This window comes from Maylandia zebra, linkage group LG4 (assembly GCF_041146795.1).
Source record: "Maylandia zebra isolate NMK-2024a linkage group LG4, Mzebra_GT3a, whole genome shotgun sequence".
Lineage (NCBI taxonomy): Eukaryota > Metazoa > Chordata > Actinopteri > Cichliformes > Cichlidae > Maylandia > Maylandia zebra.
The window spans coordinates 391206-416298 of record NC_135170.1 but is presented as its reverse complement, the minus strand read 5'-3'; the positions used below and the strand labels follow the sequence as shown (position 1 = coordinate 416298).

General features: G+C 42.8%; 1 protein-coding gene across 2 annotated transcripts; it reads left to right on the top strand.

The window, feature by feature from the left end:
• The first annotated feature begins 82 nt into the window (after positions 1 to 82).
• On the top strand, positions 83 to 24022 carry lin7b (lin-7 homolog B (C. elegans)). 2 transcript variants are annotated; one of them, XM_004573117.4, is made up of 6 exons: positions 83 to 538; positions 7154 to 7272; positions 8005 to 8076; positions 12614 to 12823; positions 14761 to 14947; positions 23464 to 24022. In XM_004573117.4, exons 1-6 carry the CDS (start codon positions 463 to 465, stop codon positions 23469 to 23471), a joined length of 672 nt encoding a protein of 223 aa, XP_004573174.2. In that variant the 5' UTR covers positions 83 to 462; the 3' UTR covers positions 23472 to 24022. The 2 variants fall into 2 exon arrangements, with proteins under 2 accessions (XP_004573174.2, XP_004573175.1); XM_004573118.4 differs by having other exon boundaries at positions 119 to 538; positions 14761 to 14924.
• Positions 24023 to 25093: the final 1071 nt, after the last annotated feature.

Below are 25093 nucleotides of genomic sequence, written 5' to 3'. Positions count from 1 at the left end.
TTAAAGCCAGAAAGTTTCACGCCATTCACTTTGCATCCTTTGTCCATGAGTCTGTGCCAAATGTTTTATTTCGTAGTCTCCGATCAGTTCTTACAAACCTGTCACCCCAGACCAACAAGGCCAGTTACAGGATATCCAGAGCACATGTAGCAGTGCTCTATCAGCCTTTCAGCTGGGTGATAAATATTAAAAACGCCCATCAGACAACAGCAGATACTGCAAGTGTGTGAGGGATGTCCTTTGTTGTGTCAGTGCGTGGAGCACATGAGTCCTGCGTAGATGACATCGCTGCTTCGCGCACTGAAGCCGCAGCTGGAGGAGAGCTGCTGCGTCAGGTTGTAGTCTCGAAGCTCCACTCACGATGCTAAGCAGGCTGTGGGCAACGATGGGCCACGCACTGCTGTGAACAACATTAATCGGCCATACGAGGTGTTCGTTGGATCAGTGTGCACCGAGTCCGCGATGATGTCCTCGTACTACCACCCGGCTAAAGAAGCAGACATGGCGGCCATGACAGAACCGCTGTGCCTGGAGAGAGGTAACGTAGCTAGCAGGGTAGCTAACCCTAACCCTGGAGAGAGGTAACGTAGCTAGCAGATGCAGTGTGTGTGGGAGACGTGCTCGCAGTCTGATTCCACAACAAAGGCGAAACGATGATCGTTGGCTTGTCTGATGCATACAAAGGTACCGATGTACACGTCCCTGGGCCCCGCCTCCGCTCCTACACTGACACGTTTGTTTGCTGTGGTCGGCTTCTTTGGGTTTTACGGCCCCATCTCCTGCGTCTTTAGCGGTATGGAGCTTGGTTGGGCCTAAAATGCTGAGTATCCATCAGCGCATGATCCAGTCGGTGAGGAGGATCGTGTTCGACGTCTGTTAATGCACACAGACCCTAACGACACAAGTTAATAATGTAACCACGACACAGTTTAGATGATGTGCGCAGCAGGGGTGACTAGGACGTAACCTTTAGGGGGGCTCGGTCCCCAGTGCCACGCCTACCTCTCAGTTACTGTGAACGCTGCTCGCAGACACGTTCAGTTTTTTAAACTCTTTAATTACAACACCACCTTCAAAAGCAACCCTCCTTAGTGGGATGACCTGTTGTAGTGTCAAAGATAAATAAATTAGCCCATGTTTTCAATATAATACACAGGTTCACACTGGTAAAACTGATCAAACAGCCATGGATGAAGCATCAAAAGTGTGTGGGATACTGTACAGTCTGTGCTACATATACCTGTATACACATATGCTGTGGATCATGGTGGTGACATCGTGCTCTGGGGATGTTTTGCTGCAAGTGCTACTGGTATATCCACACAAAGAGGATGGAGTAACGTCTTCAACTTAACCTCAAGTGAAGAAAACTGGATGTTCCAGCAGGACAGATATTCCAAATACTCATCAAAATTGGTTTTGGAATCATTAAAGCAGCTTAACATCATATCTGTGTAGGTTCTCAGTCATCCAGGTCACGGTAGTCTAAGGAGCTTGGGGAAAAATGTAACTGGACTTCTTTAAGTTTCTTGAAGACGTCTCATCTGAGAAGCTTTGTCAGTTCTAAGACTGGGTGGACAGCCCCAGGTATCTATCCCAGTGGGTGACCCACTATCATGTGCTTCATTACATGAGTCAAGGTGTGAAATGGGTGCTTGGATCCTTAATTAATATTTAATTAAAGGTATAATTCCTCTGTTATCTTCTTCAGTCCCGTGTGCAAACACAGTGCAGTGAAGCTGCTAAACGTTTTGTTTTGGTTTTTATACCTGACCTGTCCAATAGTTTTAAGAAGTAGAATCATCGTCTGACTACTTGGTTGTGTCAAAAATATTTGCTTTGCCGAGAGGAGCGCTATAGACTATAGGCTCCTCATGTTAGTCTTTTTATTTTATATTTACAATATTATCTGAGTGGTTATTATTCTGGAGCTGACGGGGTGAGGGCCTCGTTAGTGAAAGAGACAGGAGGTAACATAAACACATTTTGCAGACCTCTTTCCCCCTTATTTATAAGAATGGTCAAAGAATTTATGATTTCTTTCAGAACTACTTCTTCTGTGAAGACTGCCAATGATCACCCTACTATTAAAACCATATATATATATATATATATATATATATATATATATATATATATATATATATATACATATATATATATATATATATATATATATACACACACGTACATATACATAAACCCCTCATCGGAGCACTAGGTGAGTGGCTCCAGCAATTTTTTTTTCTTTAATCCCCCTCTCGCCCCTGTGGGCGGTTTATCCTTCAAGCTCGGGTCCTCTACCAGAGGCCTGGGAGCTTGAGGGTCCTGCGCAGTATCTTAGCTGTTCCCAGGACTGCGCTCTTCTGGACAGAGATCTCCGATGTTATTCCCGGGATCTGCTGGAGCCACTCGCCTAGCTTGGGAGTCACCGCACCTAGTGCTCCGATTACCACGGGGACCACCGTTACCTTCACCCTCCACATCCTCTCGAGCTCTTCTCTGAGCCCTTGGTATTTCTCCAGCTTCTCGTGTTCCTTCTTCCTGATATTGCTGTCATTCGGCACCGCTACATCGATCACTACGGCCGTCTGCTTCTGTTTGTCTACCACCACTATGTCCGGTTGGTTAGCCACCACCATTTTGTCCGTCTGTATCTGGAAGTCCCACAGGATCTTAGCTCGGTCATTCTCCACCACCCTTGGGGGCGTCTCCCATTTTGACCTCGGGACTTCCAGGTTATACTCGGCACAGATGTTCCTGTACACTATGCCGGCCACTTGGTTATGGCGTTCCATGTATGCCTTGCCTGCTAGCATCTTGCACCCTGCTGTTATGTGCTGGATTGTCTCTGGGGCATCTTTACACAGACTGCACCTGGGGTCTTGCCTGGTGTGATAGACCCCAGCCTCTATGGATCTTGTGCTCAGAGCTTGTTCTTGTGCTGCCATGATTAGTGCCTCTGTGCTGTCTGTCACATCCCCATTGAGTTCCTGATGAAGGCTCTTCTAGGCATTCCAGGATCCAGGTGTGGGGCATCGAGTCATAGGTCTCTTTGTAATCAATCCAGGCAGTGCACAGGTTGGTCAGACTGGTCTTGTAGTCTCAGCTAACTGCTCGATCTACCAGTAGCTGCTGTTCATCTTAGCCACTATGACGCCTGACAGGAGCTTCCACGTGGTGCTGAGGCAGGTTATTGGTCGGTAGTTGGAGGGGACCGGTCCCTCCTGGGGGTCCTTGAGGATCAGGACTGTCTGGCCTTTGGTTAGCCATTCCGGATTTCTCTCTGGTTCATCTGTGCTGCCAGACGCTCATGGAGTGCAGTCAGCTTCTTCAGACAGCAGGCGTGATCCATGTCAGGTTCTGGTGCTGTCCAATACTTTATACTGGAGACCCTGTCTTTGATATATGTCACTGTGATGGTTACTGGACCCTGTTCACATCGTCTAGTAGATCTTCTGAGGGTACTTCATGTAGTCTTGATTAACCATCTACAGAAGATCCAGGTTTCAAGCTTTACCATGATCCTATTTTTCAGGATCAGTGCACTCAACAATCCTTCTTCCATCACACTTGGGGCGAAGTACCCAATCTCGGGTGGGGGTGATGAAATCTCACCCCTTTAAACTCCCTTTCAACAGGAAGGAAACAGGAAGAAACCTCTGGCAGAACCAGACTCAGGGAGAGGCGCCATCTGCCGTGACCGGTTGGGGTGAGAGAAGGAAGACGGGATAAAGACATGCTGTGGAAGAGAGACAGAGATTAATAACAAGTGTGATTCAGTGCAGAGAGGTTCTGGATCTCTGTCCAGAAGAGCGCAGTCCTAGGAACAACAGAGATGCTGTGCAGGACCCTCAAGCTCCCAGGGCTCTGGAAACTGCTCCGTCTACCATTGGTTGATGCGTTGCGCCTCTGGTATTCCTGCCGATTCCTCTCTGTGGCCTGCTCATGTATTGAGCCTTCTGTCTGTTCATCTTAGCCACTATGTTGCCTGACAGGCGCTTCCATGTTATGCTGAGCAGAGATGGGCAGTGACACGTTACTGTAATCCGATTACTTTTTTCAAGTGACGAGTAAAGTAAAAGATTACTAAGGGATCCGCCCCACTCCTGCTAAACAGGTGACAATAGATTTAAGAGCTGCTGAATCTTTGATTTTATTCATTTATTTGCTGAGTTTTACTTGCATCTATTTGAAAGAGTGTAAACACAAAACATTATTTTATTTCATATGCTGGAATATGCAGAACATAGGTTTAAATTAGAGCTGGGCGATAGAACGATAACAATATGTATCGCGATATAACTTTTACTCGATAGAGAAATTAAACTATCGCGATAGACCTCGCCGCTCTTGTCCTCTTAAAAAAAAAAAAAAAAAAAAAAGGTCAGCCAATCCAAATTAAGTAGCACAGAGCCGAACCAATCACAGCCGCAGCGTCACGTCGCGTGACTTGTTACGTACAGCACAAGTGCCAAGCCGCACGTGTGTTTGTTTGGGAAGCAGCCAGCGGGTAATGGAGGAAATGAGTGTGCCGACTAGAAAAATCAACCGAGCGTGACCGAAGAGAAAACAGATGATGGTTGCAACGCCGGAGAGATTGTCGAACGGAAGAGCCATAGAAGTTCCGTAGTGTGAAGGTATTTCGGCTATTTCAAGTCTGACAAAAAACAGAGTAGCGTGCACTGTAAATTGTGCCGAAAGCAAGTCTGGAAATACAATAAACTGGTGCATGCGTCACACTGTGCGCCACGTTATTGTTTCGGTGAAATGAATTTCTACAATACTGTTAATTCTACTCTCTGCAGTGTTTAAATGCTTACATATACACACAGTTACTGTCCCTCCACACATACGACTGTTCTGCTTCTATGCCCCAGCTTTGTTTACTTTTTCCCACCGAGGCTTCTAGACTTCTGATTGGCCAACATTTCTGCACGGTTAGGAATCTAGCGCCACCTGCTGCTTTGGCATGTTCATAGCAGCGTTTTCCTTCATTTCTGCCTTTATGTGTGGACGGGATTATTTTTTAAAACGAAAACGGAAAATCTCCGTTTTCAAAAATACCCGTGTACATGTGGACGTAGCCTCAGTCTCTGACTGGAAGCGCTAATTCGTCATTCGGCTTTTGTCAGACTAAAGTAACTGTTAAAACTGTTTGAAAAGCTCAGCTATACAACAAGGAGAGATTGAGAATTTCCTTTTAGTTCTCAGTTTATTTGATATTGACAAAAGTTAGTCAGTTTTGTCTGTTCTTCTGTAAAACAAACTAAGATTTATTTTTAGAATTAATATTTTGTTTCTAAGTGGAATTGACAGTTTAGTCTGTTTCGTTTGTTCTATTTTGAAACTTAAACGCTTTAGCGGCTGCCTTTTGTGTAGTTTGCAATATTTGCCTTTATTTATCTGAAAAAGTCTCATGTTCCTTAAGTACATCTACCCTGTTGAACTTATTATGGGAAATAAATATTTAAATAAAAACAAGCTGCTGATTATTTCACATTTTACTTGTGAGCAACGGCACATTTAAATCTTACAAATATAGTTATTTGGCTTATATCGTGATAGATATCGTTATCGCCTGAAATGAAAAAAACATATCGTGATATGAAAAAATCTCATATCGCCCAGCTCTAGTTTAAATGGTAAATTTCTTCATGTGAAAGACTGTAACATATAATTAAATTTTTGCTTGATGCAATGTGCATGAAGTTAAAAGATTAAAACTAATAAAACAATTTTTAAAAAGAGACTTTTCCATTTGATTCAATTTGATATGATGATTATGCAGAAAAATAGAGTTGGGCTGAAAGGTCTGTCGCTTTATTACGTATTCAGATTAGGTATCATGTTTTTAAAAAGTAATAAGTAAATAAGTAATCTCAGAGTGACGCTGAAAAACTAGTTCATGCATTTATTACTTCCAGGCTGGACGACTGTAATTCATTATTATCAGGAAGTCCAAAAAACTCCCTGAAAAGCCTTCAGCTAATCCAAAATGCTGCAGCAAGAGTCCTGACAGGGACTAGAAAGAGAGAGCAGATTTCTCCTGTTTTGGCTTCCTGTTAAATCCAGAATTCAAAATCCTGCTCCTCACATACAAGGTCTTAAATAATCAGGCCCCGTCCCCTGCTGTTGTGATTTGGTACTGCATAAATAAAATTGAATTGGTATTTGATAAATGGGAAATGTAAAGCTTACATGTGAGTCCTTGTGTTTTTAAATTAGGTTTATACATGTGATGTGTCTGTTCATATGGAGAAATCTGCTGAGAAGCAAAATAGGCTGTTATTTAAGTGTTGCTTGCAGGATGAACAGGTTAGCTTGCTGTACTGTGATGGCTCTACACTAAAGAACAGCGTGTGACGGGTGCACAGTACCTGTGGTGCTTATGGTCAGAGTTAGGTTACATCAAGTGTAGCAGGGATTAGTTAAGCTGATGATGGTGAGATTCATTCCACCTTCATGCTAACTTTATATCATCTAGTATAAAAACAGCATGAGCAGTGTACTGTCAAACATCTGCGTACGTCTTGTTCAGTTCGGTCGTGTAAGTCCACAAAGAGCAGTAAAACTCAGAGCAGCAGCAGCATGTAGCTACTGGAGCGCTCAAAAGAAAGTGTAGTGATTTGTAATTCTTTTCCCCGTACACTAGTTTGTGTACTTAAAAGGCCGAATGTGGATTCATTGTCCTTTTCTGTCAGGTAGTCTCCCGCCATCATGGCCTGGGGTGCTTTTTCCTTCAGTGGAGCTTCAGGAGGTGCAGGGGCGTCAAACAGCTGCTGGCTGTGTCCAGATGTTGCAGAGAGCGTCCCTCATGACTGAGGGCCCTCGTCTGTGTGGTAACCACTGGGTTTATCAACAGGACAATGCTACAGTACACAATGCTGCAGGACAAGAGACTTCTTCTAGGACAATAACATCACCCTGTTGGACCATCCTGTGTGTTCCCCTGATCCAAATCCAACTGAGAACCTTTGGGGATGGATAGAAAGGCAGTAGATGCCTTCATGCGGCCGTCTTCACCACTTGGAGAAATGTTCCCACTCACCTCATGGAAATGCATCCTGTGACTGTGGGAGGGTCTGTAGTGTCCACAGACAGTGTTGTGTTGCTGTGTTGTTAATCCTGGCTTGTGTGTGTTGTGGGTTAGATGTATGCAGGGTGATCGAGCTGCTGGACCGGCTGCAGCGGACTGGTGAGCTGCCTCCTCCCAAACTGCAGGCCCTGCAGAGAGTCCTACAGAGCAAATTCTGCGCTGCCATCAGAGAGGTAAAGTGCCACGGCCCTTTTAAAAGAATGTTTAATAATCGTTTTCCTAATGTCCGGTGCATAAAGTGAGCATTGTCACGTCCTCGCAGTCTGTTTAAAAGCAACTCTTTTCATTTAATCATCTCAGACTTTTTTAAATGACCCATGTGAGAACATGTGCACTTTCTTCCTTTCTTTTTGGACATTTTTGTCTTTATTGAATGGTGGCGCAGTGGAGATGGACGATACGCAGTAAAGACCGTGGATTGGACTCTGACCTGGGCCTCAGCACACTGGCCGTACAGCCTTCAGTAGAGATTAGTACATGAGCTGCTCTGCCTCCTGAGCTGCAGCCACATATTTAGCCTCCAATCAGTGAAAACTACACTTTAAGTTTGAGGCCATTTACTAAAATCTGATGCTGAACGAGCAACCAGCCACCACGCTGGCGTTCTTGGCAACACTTGCATTTAAAAAGTTAAGTTAGATAACTAATGACTGTAACAACTAATGACTTAATGAATAACTAAATAGTAAAGAAGATAACAGAAAGTAAATAAGTGTGAGCCTTGAAGCTGTTATCAAAGACTGACTGAAAGCACATGGTGCAGTTTCTTATATTTAGCTAATAATAGAATTTATCATGGATGTTTGCAGTGTTATCCATTGTCTGTGTATCTACTGCACTGTGTGATGCTACATCCCCATTACACTCCAGTCTGAGCCACCTTTGTTCTGCTTTGTTGTCCTTAGGTTTATGAGCAGCTCTATGACACTCTAGACATTGTTGGAGGACCAGAGGTGCGAGCACAGGCAACAGCCAAGGTATTACAAATGACAAAGCAGCTTTATGTTAGAGATTTGGGCTGTTTGTGATTGCAAACCACAGCAGTGTTGTAGTTCTTAGACTACGACGCTCTGCTAATGCCACTACACACACTGTAGTGGCATCTTTAGTCAAAGTGGGAAAAATCTGACTACACATTGGAATATTTAACTGTACTGAGCAGACACTGAGATACTGAGAACAGTGCAGTATGCATTTGTTAAACTGATAAATATGTTTTAACAAAAGTAGTACAGTTAAATGGGATTAACAGTGCAGCACTCCTGCAGTGCTGGAATATGGTGACCTCTGTCATAAATGGACTGATTCTTATACAGCGCTTTTCTACTCACAGCTATACAACAGGCCTCATTCACCCAGTCACACAAGCACTTCCTTCTATACTTAAGTGCAAACTAATCTACATCCACACTCCGATGGATGCATTGGTGAGCAACTTGGGGTTAGTATCTTGCCCAAGGATATTTGGCATGTAGACTAGGGGAAGCCAGGGATCGAACCAGCAACCTTCCAGTCAGTGGCTGATCTGCTCCACCGCCTGAGCCACAGCCACCCCATAAATGAAAGGTTTGCACCAGAGTGGCAGAGTGTGGAATTTGTTTTTGCTCAAAACAAGTGAAGATGTAGTGATCGTGCATCTCCCACTGAAACAGTAGGATGCATAGTTGAAGGGAATCTTGAAATGCTACAGATGAATGCAGCGTTTAATACATGAATTTGCACTGAAGAATACCACCTGACATCCTTCCAGAGTTTGCCTCTGACGGATATCTTTGTCTCCTTAAGCCTTTGACCTCTAAAAGCCTGTCACGGTGCCATGTGAGGACGAATGCTCGGCTGGTTAGCCGGCTCCACAGTGTGCTCTTCCTGACGTCTACTTTCAGCAGTTTGAAATGCTGAGCAACTTCATGTTTTGTGTCCTTACTCTCTCTGTCTGGGTTTTTTCTTCCTTTGTTTCCCTTTCCTTTCCTCTTTTCTGGCAGCTTTTGCAATCAGAATTTACTATTGTTAGAAACATATTTGCATTTCTACCACACATGCTCTCTATCCGATTGTTAAGTGATGACGTGACGAATCCTACTTCCGGGTCTAAAGTAGTCTGCGTTTAATATGGCTTTTGTGTTGTTAACATGTTTAATGTTTTGTATTTTCTTCTATTTGATCTCAAAAAGCTCCTAAAACAGTCAGTGATCACTGTTGACCTCCCTCGGCTTTTATTACCGCTAATCATTTATTTAAGCTCAGTTTTTAAAACCTTACGATGTAACTACAGCCCAGCCCATGCAGCAGTATATGAATGACTAACCTCGTATTGTGGATGGATTATCTCAGTTGTTCTCCTGGCTGAAGTTTGGTCCTTTTACAGCATCCTGCCACGCGATTACATTTGTTCCTGACCACCGAGAACACTCACGTTAACTTTTATCGAGTGGAAAAAAAGTTAGCTTGTTTATATTATGCTAACATAGCTGTGTCGCTAGCAGTCACGTAGCACATCATTATATACCAGCTAGCCCAACTTCAGTAACCCTACAAACGTCACTGCTGTTTAGTTTCCTGTCTTCATTTATGTTGGAAGTGATAACAGAGCTGTACGTTTTAATTTATTTCCAAAACCCTGCAGTCAGGACATGCTATATTGTATTTAGATAGAAGCTAGCGAGCTAACTCCCTGCTAACTTCTAACTCTGTTAAATGTCATAAATTCCGTTTTCATGGGTGCCTGGATGTTAAACTCAATAGTTACACCTGGTAGAGCAGAACGCTGATCATTTTATTAAAGATGAAAGACTTTAGACAGTTTTTCAACTCTCAGTAATGCCACAGTGATCGTTTGATATATGGACCTGCAGCGGAGTTTAGGCCCAGACACGGCTAGTGACGTCAGACTGAACAACCGGATAGGCTCCTTTTTGTGCTGTTTGTTTTTCATTATTTATTTTAGTATATTTGATCTATTTATTAGGGCTGCACGATTTAGCATAAAATGAGAATCACAATTTTTTGGCTTAGAATTGAGATCACGATTTTCTCACGATTTTCTTTTCCAATATAAATATTTATTGCACTTATTAACTGCACATCAACTTCGTAACAGTTGAGACTGAACATAAAAACAATAAATAAACATAAAAACAACAAATGTCTCACATTTTGTCGTTGCCGAAAATGTACTGCTTGAAATTCCGTCTCCACCGTTGCTCGACGATGCGTGTATAGAGCAGGTAGTGCAACAATAGAAAAATAGTTGGCACTGTGTAGCGTTTGTCTAGGGTGTTGATCATTTTCCTAAATCCCTCGTTTTGCACAGTGTTGATGGAGCCATATCTTTGGTCAGGTGATAAGTGATAGCCTCCGTAATGTCTTTGTGCCTGCAGGAGTTCGACGGGTATAGGGAAGCGCTGTATAAGGTTCCGTTATTGATGTTTGGGTGGTTGACCGGGACGGATTTTCTCCAGTCACTTTCTCGTCATCCCTGACGTGCTCTCCGTTGTTTTTTCCCTGCTAATTGACCCTGTGCATGAGAAAATGCTAACTTCCTGGTTTGAGACCGGATGTGGGGTTGTACATTTCCGGTAGCTTTACTTTGCGGTCAATCGCTACTGTGAAGATATCCTCCAAAATCATGTCCAAAACTCGAAAACGGAAAGATGGCGTTAAGTTACAAAGAGCAGAAGGTGGGAACACTCACCGCTGTTGTGTCATAAAAAATCTAATGATCAATTTTGACGTTTAAAGCGTTTAGATCGATCAGTTGTTTACATCGCTCAACACAAGCAGAACTGCATCACTGCAGCAGACGACACATCGTCCACATTCAGAATCACATCTTTGTATAGTGACGGGTCTTATGATTTAAACAGGCAAATGTTCAGCATTCAAACTACAGGTGAACAATAGTCAAACCAGATGTTTCCCGTTATGTCGAGATCAGCTAGTCAAGTACACACCTACACAGCATGTTAACAAACCGTGAAAAAAGCCACACAAAAAACGAATGATTGCTGGTAACGGTTTCTATACATTATTATTTATGAAGGGTATGTTGTGACTTACCTTCAAAATTACAGCGGTCCCTCGCTATAACGTTCACCTTTCACCTCGCTGTTTCACAGATTTTTTTAGTGCAAGTTTGCACGTTTTTTTACGTCACATTGTGTCCTGATCGCTGCAGACGATCTCCGTGACGTCTCTCCTGTACAGTACAGAATCGCTGCATCGATCGCTGGCAGTGTGACTCTGAAGTGTAGTACTGTATGTCCACGATGTCCACGAAACGTTTTGCACTGTCAAAAAATAAAATTGGCTCCTTGATTTCACCTCTCGCTGGTTATTTTTAGAACATAACACCCGCGATAAACGAGGGACAGCTGAGAAATATAACATTTGAATCCATTTTCTCTTTTGCTCTGAGGCGCGGGGGAAAAATATCGACAAGTCGATGAACATCAGAATCAGAATCAGAATCAGAATACTTTATTCATCCCGAGGGAAATTAGGGGTTACAGCAGGCAGCACGCTAATGGCGCATGCGCACTCACAAAGGAACCTTCTGACCAACTTTACACAAACATCATTTACAGATATATTGGGTAAATGCCCGAGACATCTATAGAAATGTAAATCGCTGCTTGATTCATTCATTTGCTTAACTTGTTTTGGACCGTAAACAAGGCGTGAATAGGACACCGGAAACAAAGCTCCCCACAGGAGTTTCTGCACCGGAAGTAGCACATGCTAACGTGCACACAGTCAATTTTAGCAGCCAGCTTCTGTATCACGTGGTATAAGGCTCCGTCCTTGTCATTTGTTGAGCAGGAAGAGTGAGCGCTTGTTTCCGTGCAGATTACGTCCCGGATCAAAATGCGGTACAATCGTCGTCGTCTTCTTTTTTTTTTGTAAATCGTTGTCATTTGGAAATGAGATCGCACATAAGTATGAATTGAGATCGCGATTTTCTAACGATTAATCGTGCAGCCCTACTATTTATGCATTTTTATTAAAATTATGTATATAATTCAGTTCTATTCGGTTTTATGTCTATAGAGCCAAATCACAAAAATAGTTGCCTCAAGGTGCTTTATACTGTAAGGTCGACCCTATAGATACAGAGAAAAACCCAACAATCATATGACCCCCTATGAGCAAGCACTTTGGTGACAGTGGGAAGGAAAAACTCCCTTTTAACAGGAAGAAACCTCCAGCAGAACCAGGCTCAGGGAGGGGCGGGGCCATCTGCTGTGATTGGTTGGGGTGAGAGAAGGAAGACAGGATAAAGACATGCTGTGGACTTTATGAGTTACTCAGATTGTCTATAAACAGGCCCACATTTAACACTACCACTGTGGGAAAATAGCTTGTTTTGTATTGCATCCTTTGAATGCAGCATATGTTTGTCCTCCCACCTGTGTACTGTCAGATCCTCTGTTTTGTGTAACAAATAGAGGTAACTGGAGATGTGATGTGAAATAGAACTTGTTGTTTTGCTCATCATGTGGTTTCCTCTCTGATTAGGCCACAGTGGCAGCCTTTGCAGCCAGTGAGGGGCACGCCCACCCAAGGGTGGTAGAACTGCCCAAGACAGAAGAGGGACTGGGCTTTAACATCATGGGTGGAAAAGAGCAAAACTCTCCCATCTATATCTCAAGAGTCATCCCTGGAGGAGTGGCTGACCGCCAAGGTGGGCTGAAGAGAGGAGACCAGCTACTTTCTGTCAATGGTGTGGTAAGAGGATCACAGAAGCCCACTTACAACCTGCTGAGGAGAGGTGCACACAGCGTGAAGACCAGAAGCAGTCACTGAATCCTGGAATTATTTTAAAAGTGTTAACTACAAGTATTTATCCAGTTTCAAGACCCCATTTAAAACCATTGTCTGTAGAATTTGTAAATCCAAAAATAACACAAGAACATTTCTTCATATACGGCACATTTACACTTTGTTTTTAGGTCAGGCGCATCAACAGTCACATTTATTATCATTTCTAGTTCATTTTGTACTTTATGTATGTTCAGTAGAACATCTACATAAATATACAGCATCAGTATATTATAATTGATATAAATAATTGATACTGTTTGATACTAATTGATTCGTTTAGCCTACCTGTTGGCCTGGATAAGGTGTTGCAGGGGTCAGGTGCAAAGTGTGTTGGGTGGGGTTCGGGGGCCATTCCTCCTGTCAGGTCCCTCCAGATCTCACTGTTGTTCCCACTGGGACAATGGGACGACAGACTCAATACTCTGAGGACCTCCTTAAGCCCACTGATGCGTCTCCTGTAGAAGCAAAGGCTGGGGACAGGAGAGACGACTCGTCCATCACTGAGGTGGTTAAACACCTCCGTGGTGGCTGGGCCTCTGGGGTGGATGAGGTTCACCCTGAGTTCCTAAAGGTGTGGATGGTGCAGTGTTTGTTATGCTGACATGCTGAGAAAGATGTAGAGCAGGGGTGCTCACACTTTTTCCGCATGTGAGCTACTTATAAAATGACCAAGTCAAAATGATCTACCCACTACAAAAATCCAAAACATATACTTATTTATAAATATATTGAGGATTCTTTATATCTACAATGTATATACATGCATAACCGCAATATCCAATATTTCACAACACAATTAACTATGTAAATTTTTTGTCATTACCTGAGTTTACTCTGATGACTTGCACTGAATTGAATCAGCCAGGGATGCATAGTCCGGACAGTAGCTGCTGACGGCCAGGTTTAAGAGAAAAAACCGAGAGCTAAAAATTGGAGTTAACTCGCTGACTAGCTTGTCAGTTTTACTACGCTTCGCGCCGCTGTTTGCGCATGCGCAGCGACCTAAGCGTCAGAAAAAATCTGCTGTCATCTGACTGGCTTCCCTGTATCAATCAAGTGACGGGATGGATGATAGGCTGGCATCTATTTTTTTTAATGCCATGCGATCTACCAATATTACCTTTGCGATCGACTGGTCGATCGCGATCGACGTATTGAGCACCCCTGATGTAGAGGATCTGTGCAACAGCTTTAAATTATTCCTAAATGCAGTGGAGCAACTTAAAAGACTGCTCTTAACCTATAATCTCTATCTCGTTCACTCACCTTATCCAACATTGATAGTGAAGGTGTTAAAGATCCTCCATCAGTCACTTTAATATGACTCAGATGTAACCATAAGAACAGGTTACTGGCACCCTGAGAGGTAGAACTGGCTGCCTGCCCACATCACTGGGAGGTTGGAGAGGTACTCTAGCCATACGTGACAAGAGATGTGAAAACATGAGAGTGTATCCATCTCTCTAAAATGAAGGAATACTGTAGAAGTGCATGTCAGTGCATCGTCATAGCTGAAACAGGTTAGCACTGTCCTTTCACTCCTGGAAAGTGTTGATAAGAAGTCATTCTTGTTTCTCTCTTCTGAACGGAGCAGCTTCTGTCCCCTTCCAGAACAAAATGAGTGGGTGTGCATCAGAAGTTAATGAGGGTGATCTCTGTGTGTACAGCTTACCAGGGCAACCCTCGGAAAAACCCACAACCTATTCCAGTCGCTGTCAAACCACTTAAGGGTAGAGGGGAGGTCATCAGACGTTCACTTTATGGGTAAAGAGTAAACGTAGTCGGAAGAAACGGCTTCTTGTAGCATGTCAGACTTTTGCTTTGTGTTGGTCTTCATGCAGAGTGTTGAAGGTGAGCACCATGAAAAGGCTGTTGAGCTGCTGAAGGCTGCACAGGGATCAGTCAAGTTGGTGGTCCGCTACACCCCGAAGGTGCTGGAGGAAATGGAGGCTCGCTTTGAGAAGATAAGGAGCGCCCGGAGACGACAGCAGCACACCAGCTACTCGTTAGTCTGCAGTCAGCATGTTTGTATGTGGTGTGCACCCATACATATAATCATATGTTTGGATACACACTGCTGTTATCCTGAGTGTGGCAACTAGTCAGCTGACCATTGTCAAGGACAGTGGGCAGTTTTTCTGTGTTTACACAATACACCACCAGTGTAAATAAAAGAGATAATTTGCGCATCTAATAAACTCTTAGATTTTATTCACAGAACATAAAATACATCTCAAATGTTTAAAATTAGATGCATATGAGATTGAATTTAATTCAGTGGACTTTTATTTAAACAGCGACAAATCACAATAACATGAAGACAATAATACAGCAAAAAACCCAACAATCATATGACCCCCTATGAGCAGCACTTTGGCGACAGTGGGAAGGAAAAACTCCCTTTTAACAGGAAGAAACCTCCGGCAGAACCAGGCTCAGGGAGGGGCGGGGCCATCTGCTGTGATTGGTTGGGGTGAGAGAAGGAAGACAGGATAAAGACATGCTATGGAAGAGAGACAGAGGTTAATAACAGATATGATTCAATGCAGAGAGGTCTATTAATACATAGTGAGTGAAGAAGAAACACCCAGTGCATCATGGGAATCCAAGTAGGCCTGCAGAGCGAGAGCGAAGTGCTCTAATAGGGTGATATGGTACTACAAGGTCATTAAGATAAGATGGGCCTGATTATTTAAGACCTTGTATGTGAGGAGCAGGATTTTGAATTCTGGATTTAACAGGAAGCCAGAACAGGAGAAATCTGCTCTCTCTTTCTAGTCCCTGTCAGGACTCTTGCTGCAGCATTTTGGATCAGCTGAAGGCTTTTCAGCGAGTTTTTAGGACTTCCTGATAATAATGAATTACAGTCGTCCAGCCTGGAAGTAATAAATGCATGAACTAGTTTTTCAGCGTCACTCTGAGACAGGATATTTCTAACTTTAGAGATGTTGCACAAATGGAAGAAAGCAGTCTTACATATTTGTTTAATATGTGCGTTGAAGGACATGTCCTGGTCAAAAATGACTCCAAGGTTCCTCACAGTGTTACTGGAGGCCAAGGTAATGCCATCCAGAGTAAGAATCTGCTTAGATACCATATTTCTAAGATTTTCAGGGCCGAGTACAATAACCTCAGTTTTATCTGAATTAAGAAGCAGAAAGTTAACGGCCATCCAGGTCTTTATGTCTTTAAGACATTCCTGCAGTTTAACTCATTGGTGTGTGTTATCTGGCTTCATGGACAGATAGAGCTGGGTGTCATCTGCATAGCAGTGTAAATGTATGCTATGTCTTCTAATGATGCTGCCTAAGGGAAGCATGTATAATGTAAACAGAATTGGTCCTAGCACTGAACCCTGTGGAACTCCATAATTAATCTCAGTGTGTGAAGAGGACTCTCCATTTACATGCACAAACTGGAGTCTATTAGATAGATATGATACAAACCACTGCAGCACAGTACCTGTAATACCTACAGCATGTTCTAATTGCTCTAATAGGATATTATGGTCGACAGTATCGAACGCTGCACTGAGGTCTAGCAGGACAAGCACAGAGATGAGTCCACTGTCAGAGGCCATAAGAAGATCATTTGTAACCTTCACTAAAGCTGTTTCTGTGCTGTGATGAGCTAGGGCTGCTCAATTAATCGAATTTTAATCACGATTACGATCTGGGCTTTCAACGATCATTAAAAATGACTGAGCTGATTATTAGCCCCTCCCTCATGCTTTACTCTCGCGCTGCTCCGTGTGGTAAATCAAGCGTTCCGCTCTCCATTTCCAACACACGTCACAACAATTAAGAGGACCCGAGGGAAGCTCGGAAAGCTAAGCAGAAGTTATTTGGAGAGGAGAGTGACTGCCGTTGGTTGAAAAGAGGTAAAAAAACTTCAGTGGTGTGGAAACATTATGGGTTCAGTCAGACGTGGATCAAGTAGACACAGTGTGTAAACTTTGCTACGGTGTCGTAGCTGCACCACAGAGCAACACTGCAAAGTTCACTAAACATAGATGTTTACATTTCTCATTTATTTCTTATATTGCAAACATTTGCACTGTTATCAGTATTTGCACTATTTTATATTATTTTTTAAAGTCATTATTCAATACATTGTTATTGTTAACCCTTTAAAGACGGTCAGAGCAGCACGCTCCGTTTTGTGTAACTATTTTTAAATCCCTGTAGAACCGGAACCGCGTAAGCTAGCGCAATATTTGTTTTGCATATGAAACCGGAGGAGTTGTACTTACATCTTATGCCATCAGCTTGTCCTCGGTCACAGTTTCCTTCCACATGAAGCTTTGCAAAAATCGCATAAAAAGCACTTGCAGGAACAAAAACATAATACTCCAGAAACACGCTTTGCCGATCCATCAGCTGTTCTTAACACTTCCCACATTGAAAAAGACGTCAACGCGAACTATCGCATTTCCTGCCCGAAACCGGAAGTGACGTCATTTTCGCGGAAAATGTAGTTTTTTACTTGTAGGCCTTAAAAGCCTATACTGGTGTTTTTATAAGTCATGTTTGACTCTATACTTTTCTGAATAGTTGCTGGGATGCTTAGAACTCGAATTGCACTGCTGGAAATAGTTTATTTTGATGCTGTTTTCTTTGCAAATTTGCATCATAGGATTGTTTTTTTGTTTTTCCTGCAGTGTATAAAAATTGCTGTATCTCCAAAATAAAACTATGAAGACACTCAAAATAAATTTCCTGTTGTTGTAAACTACTTTTTGCAACTTTTTTGTATTTAAAGTTTTGAGGGATAAGCCTCATAAATTTCTCCAAGTAGAAATATATGTAAAAAAACAAAAAACAAAAACGATTTTCAATTTTTTTTGTAGTTTATTGCACTTTTTTGCAATTAATGTAATTACTATGGACTTAATGCATACATATTATTAAAATATGGGCTATAACAGTTGTATAGCAACTTGAAATGCTCCCACAAATGGCACTACAACATGTAAAAAAATAATATAAGCTCTGGCGGACTTGGTTCTATGGTAGGTCTTAAAGGGTTAAATAAATATCGTCAAATAGGGCTGGGCCATATTATACCGTTCACGGTAATACCGGTATAATGTTAGGCAACGATAGGAAAATGAAATATCGCGATAGAATGGGAGTAAAACGCGCATGCGCAGTGCCTTTGTTTTCATACGCACATGGCCGATTGTTGAGGAACCAGAATTGGTTTGTAAAAATGGTGCAACTTCCATGATGTGGAACTGGTTTGGTGTTTGTCCGTCAGATACTCAACAAAGCACATTTTTTTGCAGAACATGCAAGCGGCCGTTGTTATTGTCGTATTTGTCGGACTAAGATGCTCTTAAATCTGGGAGTAATCTGGGTCCCAAACTCTGTATATTTGACTTCAGGTCAAACAACACTGCAGCATCACTGAGAGTTGAAAACTGTCTAAATGATTTCATCTTTAATAAAACGATCAGCATTGCTGCTTTACCAGGTGTAACTATAAAGTTTAACTTCCAGGCATCCATGAAAACAAAAGTTATTACATTTAACGGAGTTAGAAGTTAGCAGGAAGCTAGCGGAAGTAGCTCGCTAGTTTCGCTAGTTACCTAAGCATGATATAGCGCATGTTCTGACTGAGAGATTTCTGAAAAAATTCAAACGTACAGCTCTGCTATCACTTCCAACATAAATGAAGACAGGAAACTAAACAGTGGTGACGTTTGTAGGGTTACTGAAGTTGGGCTAGCTGGTATATAATGATGTGCTACGTGATCGCTAGCGACACAGCTATGTTAGCATAACATAACAGTGAAGCTGGAGGACGAACACTAACATTTTTCCACTTATAAAAGTTAACGTGAAGGTTCTTCATGGTTAGAGACAAATGCAATCGCATGGCAGGATGCTGTAAACGGACCAAACTTCAGTCAGGAGAACAACTGAGATAATCCATCCACAATACGAGGTTAGTCATTAATATACTGCAACAACATGGGAATAGATCAACTGCCAGAGAATTCAACATTAATGAATCAATGGTACAGAAGTGGAGGAAGCAAGAAGAATGAGTTTAATAAAGTTTGATTTATCTGACTGCTTTGTTTCGCTTAATGTGCCTTATAATCCTGTGCACCTTATGGTCCGAAAAATGCGTACTGCACACTGCAGTTTAATGTTGCAAAGCACCTCTTTTTAACTTCAGTGGATATTATACATGGTTATGCTCAGGATATGTCAGCCAATTTCTACTGGAAATGCCTTTGGGTTAAACTTTCAGCAAGGAATTTGCATTTGCACTGATAAATTTTTTATAAAGCTTTAGTGTACATAAAAACCAGCTTCTTGTTTACGTGAAAATAAATGGAAGGTTGTCTTTTTGCGCTAGTAATGTTGTGGAGTTGTATTTTGTCTCGCATCAATTATATCGTCAGTTATATCGTTATCGCAAATTTTCAAATATATATCGTGATAAATATTTTTGGCCATATCGCCCTGCTCTATCGTCAAATAATCGAGATCTCAATTTCAGTGAAAATAATCGTGATTATCATTTTTGCCATAATCGAGCAGCCCTATGATGAGCTCTGAAACCTGACTGAAACTCTTCAAATAAGCCATTCCTCTGCAGATGATCTGTTAGCTGTTTGACAACTACTCTTTCAAGGATGTTTGATATGAAAGGAAGGTTGGAGATTGGCCTATAATTAGCTAAGACTGCTGGGTCTAGAGATGCTTTTTGAGTAAAGGTTTAATTACAGCTAGCTTGAAGGCCTGTGGTACATAGCTGATTATTAGAGATAGGTTGATCATATTTAAGATTGAAGAATTAATTAATGGCAGGACTTCTTTGAGCAGTTTTGTAGGAATGGGGTCTAAAAGACACGTTGATGGTTTGGAGGAAGTAATTATTGAAGTTAACTCAGAAAGATCAATTAGAGAAAAAGAGTCTAACTTAACATCAATGGTACTAAGAGTAGCTGTAGATAATATTACATCTGTGGGATGATTACTGGTAATTTTTTCTCTAATGATAAAAATGTTATTTGTGAAGAAGTTCATGAAGTCATTACTAGTTAACGTTAAAGGGATGGTTGGCTCAACAGAGCTCTGACCGTTTGTCAGCCTGGCTACAGAGCTGAAGAGAAACCTGGGGTTGGTCTTATTTTCTTCAATCAGTGATGAATAGTAAGATGTTCTGGCTTTGCAAATTGTTTATGTTTAAGTTGTTTGTTGCTGGTTTTTAGTTTGTTTTTTGTCTGTTTGGGAGCTGACACAGTCTCTATGGAGATGGGTTTTTGGGGGGGTAGCAGGAGGAGAGAAGCTGCAGAGAGGCGTGTAAGACTGCAACTCTGCTTCCTGGTCCCAACTCTGGATAGTCATATTTTGGGGGGTTTAATAAATTTGTCCATATTTCTAGAAATGAGAGCTGCTCCATCCAAAGTGGGATGGATGCCGTCTCTCCTAACAAGACCAGGTTTCCTCCAGAAGGTTTGCCAATTATCTATGAAGCCCACATCGTTTCTGGGACACCACTCAGACAGCCAGCAATTTAAGGAGAACATGCGGCTAAACATGTCACTCCTGGTCTGATTGGGGAGGGGACCAGAGAAAACTACAGAGTCCCACATTGTTTTGCAAAATGCAATACCAGTCAGGGTAATGACCTCAGTGTGTTATCCAATCGGTCTGCCACATGTGATAACACCACTGTCTTTGTTAATCTATTAAACATTCAGACACTTATGAGCAACAACCATCTAATCCAGCATCTCCTCACCAACCGTAAGTTAGACTTTCCCAGCTTAACTGAGACATGGCAACAACCCCATGACTTCTCCCAACTCATTGATCCCACTTCTCTGAGGGTTGTTTACATCTGCGCAGCTTGTGGAACTGGGCAGGCAGGAGACATACCAGTAATGTTTGGCTAGAAGTGGAAGAATGTGGGCATGGGGAGATGGGAGTGGGTCAACTAAGCCTGTCAGAGGTTTCATGTGTCTGCCTGGGAGCAGGTCAGCAGTGACTTAGCGCACATACAACCCATCTGCACCAATTACATGTTGGCTAAAATAACACAAACACTTTATTTTCTTTTAGAAATGATTAAGCTACCTAACACTCGGAAAGGCAAGCCGTTTCCTTCATGTGGACTTGGACTGGACTCAGCTTTTTGTCAGACTTGGGAACCATGCAGTCTTTTGATGTCACATTTTCGGATTGCCTTGGATTGCTTGGAACCCAGCAGAGTAGGTACTAAAAAAGTACCTGGTAACATGTGCTGTGACCTAGTGGAAAACCCTAAAAACATCAAGCCGACCTGAGTAGGTACTAATGAAAAAGGGCTACAAATCTTGCAGGAGCAGGTTGGTTGCTGATGCTGAGGCAGGTGGCTAAAAATTGACAGGGGGTCCCAAGAATGCTAGCAGGATGGAGGGTACAACTGATGTTAGTAACAAAATTAAGGCTGGAGTGAACCAGTGGAAAAGTTTTAACATCGTTAAGAACCAAGAAGGTAAAGAGCTGGACTTGTGAGAAGTGTGGCAAAGTTCTTGTATTTCATAGTTTCACATCGCTGCTGTTCAGTGACATCTACCTGTGTGTTTTACACTGGCAGGATGAAAGCTTTCAAAGTACAGACTGCTGCATGCATTTGTGATCTGGATGGAAAAAGCACGAGTTAATAATAATAGGTTTAAATGAGCCGCCACTGGCAGCCAGATTGAAAAAATCGTCCTGCACAGGGCTCTAGTGCAGAATGGTCCAGCCAATGCCCCCAACCTCCTCCCCACTACCCCTCTGTTGAACTTCTGCCAAAGATCTTGCAGACTGAGACATTTCCAGCACACCCACACTATATGTTTGGGCAAGTCAGGCCTTTCCAACATCCTCCCTTTCAACAAAACCAAATAATTTCCTCCCATTTATGTAGTGGAAATGTCAACAAGCGCTGTGTGGCAGGCAGGAGTTGGACCCAAAATGCAGGCTCTCAGACTCGAGGGATGAACTCAAAATCACAGCTTTATTGGCTGGCAAGGAAGATGCATACAAAACAAAGCCACACTGGGAACTTTAAGTTCAAGAAAACACAGGGAGCGAGTAACACAGCAATGAGGGACGACGCGACACTGACTCAGAGAAACACAGGACTTAAATACACTGGGAAATAACGAGGGGAATGAGACACAGGAGGGGAGCACAGCTGGGAGAAATCAGACATAACCAGACGAAAGGGAAGCGAAACTCAATACATTCACGTAGGACACAGACCTTCAAAGTAAAACAGGAAATGTAACACAGACGCAGACTGACTAGGGGAGACAGAGCAACTAAGAAACACAGAGACCAACATAAAAGAGGCACAGAGGGCGGCTACTAAACACTCAGAAAACTAACCAGAATACAAGAAACCCAAACTAAGATACTAGACTATAGAACAAACTGAGGCAACAAAGACAACTTAGAACATGCAACATAACACAAAAACCCTGAGACACAAGAAACTCACAACACTGGGTCAGGAGCTCCAGGATCCTGACAGGAAATGTCCTAGAAAACTACCAAAGATAACACAATCTGGGAGGAATAAAATAACTTCAAAGCTGTTGTGACAGAATAAAGAACCCACGCACAGCACTGTAAATTGTCTTTATTTCCAGACTGTTGTTGTGGCAGCGGTCCAGCTGCCCTCCTCGTTCTTCATGCCACACACAGATCTCTCTTCTAGTCTCGGTCATTGTGTCCCCAAGACACTTCACCTACCGCCTACTGGTGATGGCCAGAAGGGCCGATGGTGCAATGTGGCAGCCTCGCTTCTGTCAGTCTGCCCCAGGGCAGCTGTGGCTACAACTGTAGCTGCCTCCGCCAGTGTGTGAATGGGTGGATGACTGGGTGTGTAAAGCGCTTTGGGATCCCTAGGGGGGACTAGTAAAAGTGCTATACAAATACAGGCCATTTACCATAGCTGTGGAGAGTCTTAAGGTCATATCGACACGCCCTGACAAAGGGGGATCATTCCCCGTACATATGGGAAACGGAGTGGTGAGATAGTCTGTGATAGAGAACTGGTGGCAGTAGATGGCTACCCCTCCTTGAGCCCATTTCTGCGGATGTTTGTTGTTGGAATGGAAATGTTCCTGTTCCTACTGTCACCAGCGCTTGCTCATAGTCAAATACGATGTCCATCTGAAACACGAATGTCCAGATACCAAGTACAAATGGAGCTTAAAGGATCGGTTACTGGATGCTTTTTTCCTTATTTTTCTCATGCAACATGTCAAAGAATTACATATGTATCAAGTAAGCAGTTGGTGTATGACGAAGATACTATAGGTGGCACAAATTGATCCATCCCTCCATTTCAGGGGCAGCAGTCTAAGCAGAAATGCCCAGAATCCCTGATCCCCACACACCGGAATATCTCCAACATGTCCTGGATCTACCCTGTGACAACAACATAGCTGCTTAGATAAACCTGAATAACAAATAGGGTCTGGCTGATAGACTGTGTAGCTGTGGTCATATATCACCATGTAGGTTAATGCATTCTTTCACTTTCCACAGATCTCTAGAATCCAGAGGCTAACCAGCCCAACGCCTTCATCTGATTTATCATCCAGACCTCCCGATTCTTCTGCTCCAGCAGGAAGAAAGACCATGGATGGAAGCAAAGAAGTAGTCAACCAACAGCTGTTACCTGAGCTGAAGCATTGAAACCTGCAGTTTAGGATCCTCGTGCCACTTTCTTAGACAAATGAAAAATCTGAGCTAGCTTGTAGTCAGAACGTGCCTGTAAATTTCTTTTCCCAGAGTGATGTCTTCCTGAGCATCCTGTTACATACGGCCAAATATTCTCTCTGGTGTGTAGCTTAATCAGAATCTAAACTGCACATTCTCAAGTGTTTTATAGTACACTGCATTTCTGATTAGAGTCCACATTCTGCAGTAGACCTCGGTAGCAGAAAAAACATTTCCCAGGATAGACCCAGATAGAAGGCTAAGTGTTGGCATTTGTGAATGGCTTGTTCCATTTTGTGAAATTGTTGACATTTTTTTGTATTTTATTTTTTGTCTCTATATTTATTGGCAAATTTCCCATGAATTAAAGTCAGTGTAAAATGAATATTCTTGCATTAGTATTCTTTTATACTGCGTAGTGCTCACACGCACAATCCTCCCATAACACAAGTTTGCAGTCTCACATAATTACACAATCTAGAGCCAGTTTCTTGGAATGCCGACAGACCTGATCATTTCTTCCCAGCGCTTGTTTCCATCCCTGCTAACCTCATTTCTTCAGGGCTGCCTTTACTACCCTTAATGATTTCATGGTACAGTAATTCTTTTTTTTTTTTTTTTGCCTGTCCCGTTTGGCTCTTTTGCATCAGAATTGTTGTCTAAAGGCAAAGAAAGATGCCCAACGGATTTACTTTACCAAACTGACCATCCCAGCCTTGCCGTAATGGTCCATTTGATTCACCTTTTATTGTTTATTTTATTTTCACTTACTGAATACGGGACAGACTTGACTGGGGGAAAGAAGGGGAGAAAGAAAGAGGGAAAGAGAAACAGCTGAGAAGAGGGACGGGGGAGAAGGGCAAAAGACAAAAACCAACAGAACGGGCAGAGAGAAAAAAATCCATCTATCGATCACCTGGATCACCTGCTGAGAAAGAAAAAAGAGAACAAGCAGAAGAGAACAAGAGTAACAGAATAAACAACATCACAATGATATATGGGAATATGACAGTAAATACTAAATGTTAAACATTATTGTGCAGCACATAAGATCAACAGCACACAGTGTGCTTTGAGGTAGGAGCCAAAAAGGGTGTAGTTTGTGGGTGTGATCACCCGTGTGTACACCTGTGAGCATGGACGCGCTTGTTTTTTTAAAAGGTTCCTTCATGTAATGATCTGCTAGAGGGTGTGGGGGGGCCACAGCCCCGTCCTCCAGGGCATGAAGCAGGTATGGAGGAGATCAAAACTCCAGACATCCAGAGGCCCCCAGAGCACAAGAGACCAAGGAAGACCAACAGAGGGGCAGCCGCGCCACTGTCCCAGAAAGAGCTGAGGAGAGTCCCAGATGAGGGCTCACTCAGCAGCCGCGGAGCAGAAGCCAGGGGGAGTTGCAGTGACGCGCCCGTGAGCTCCGCCGGCAGCCAGCTGTGCCTGAGTGACCGAGCCCCAGGCC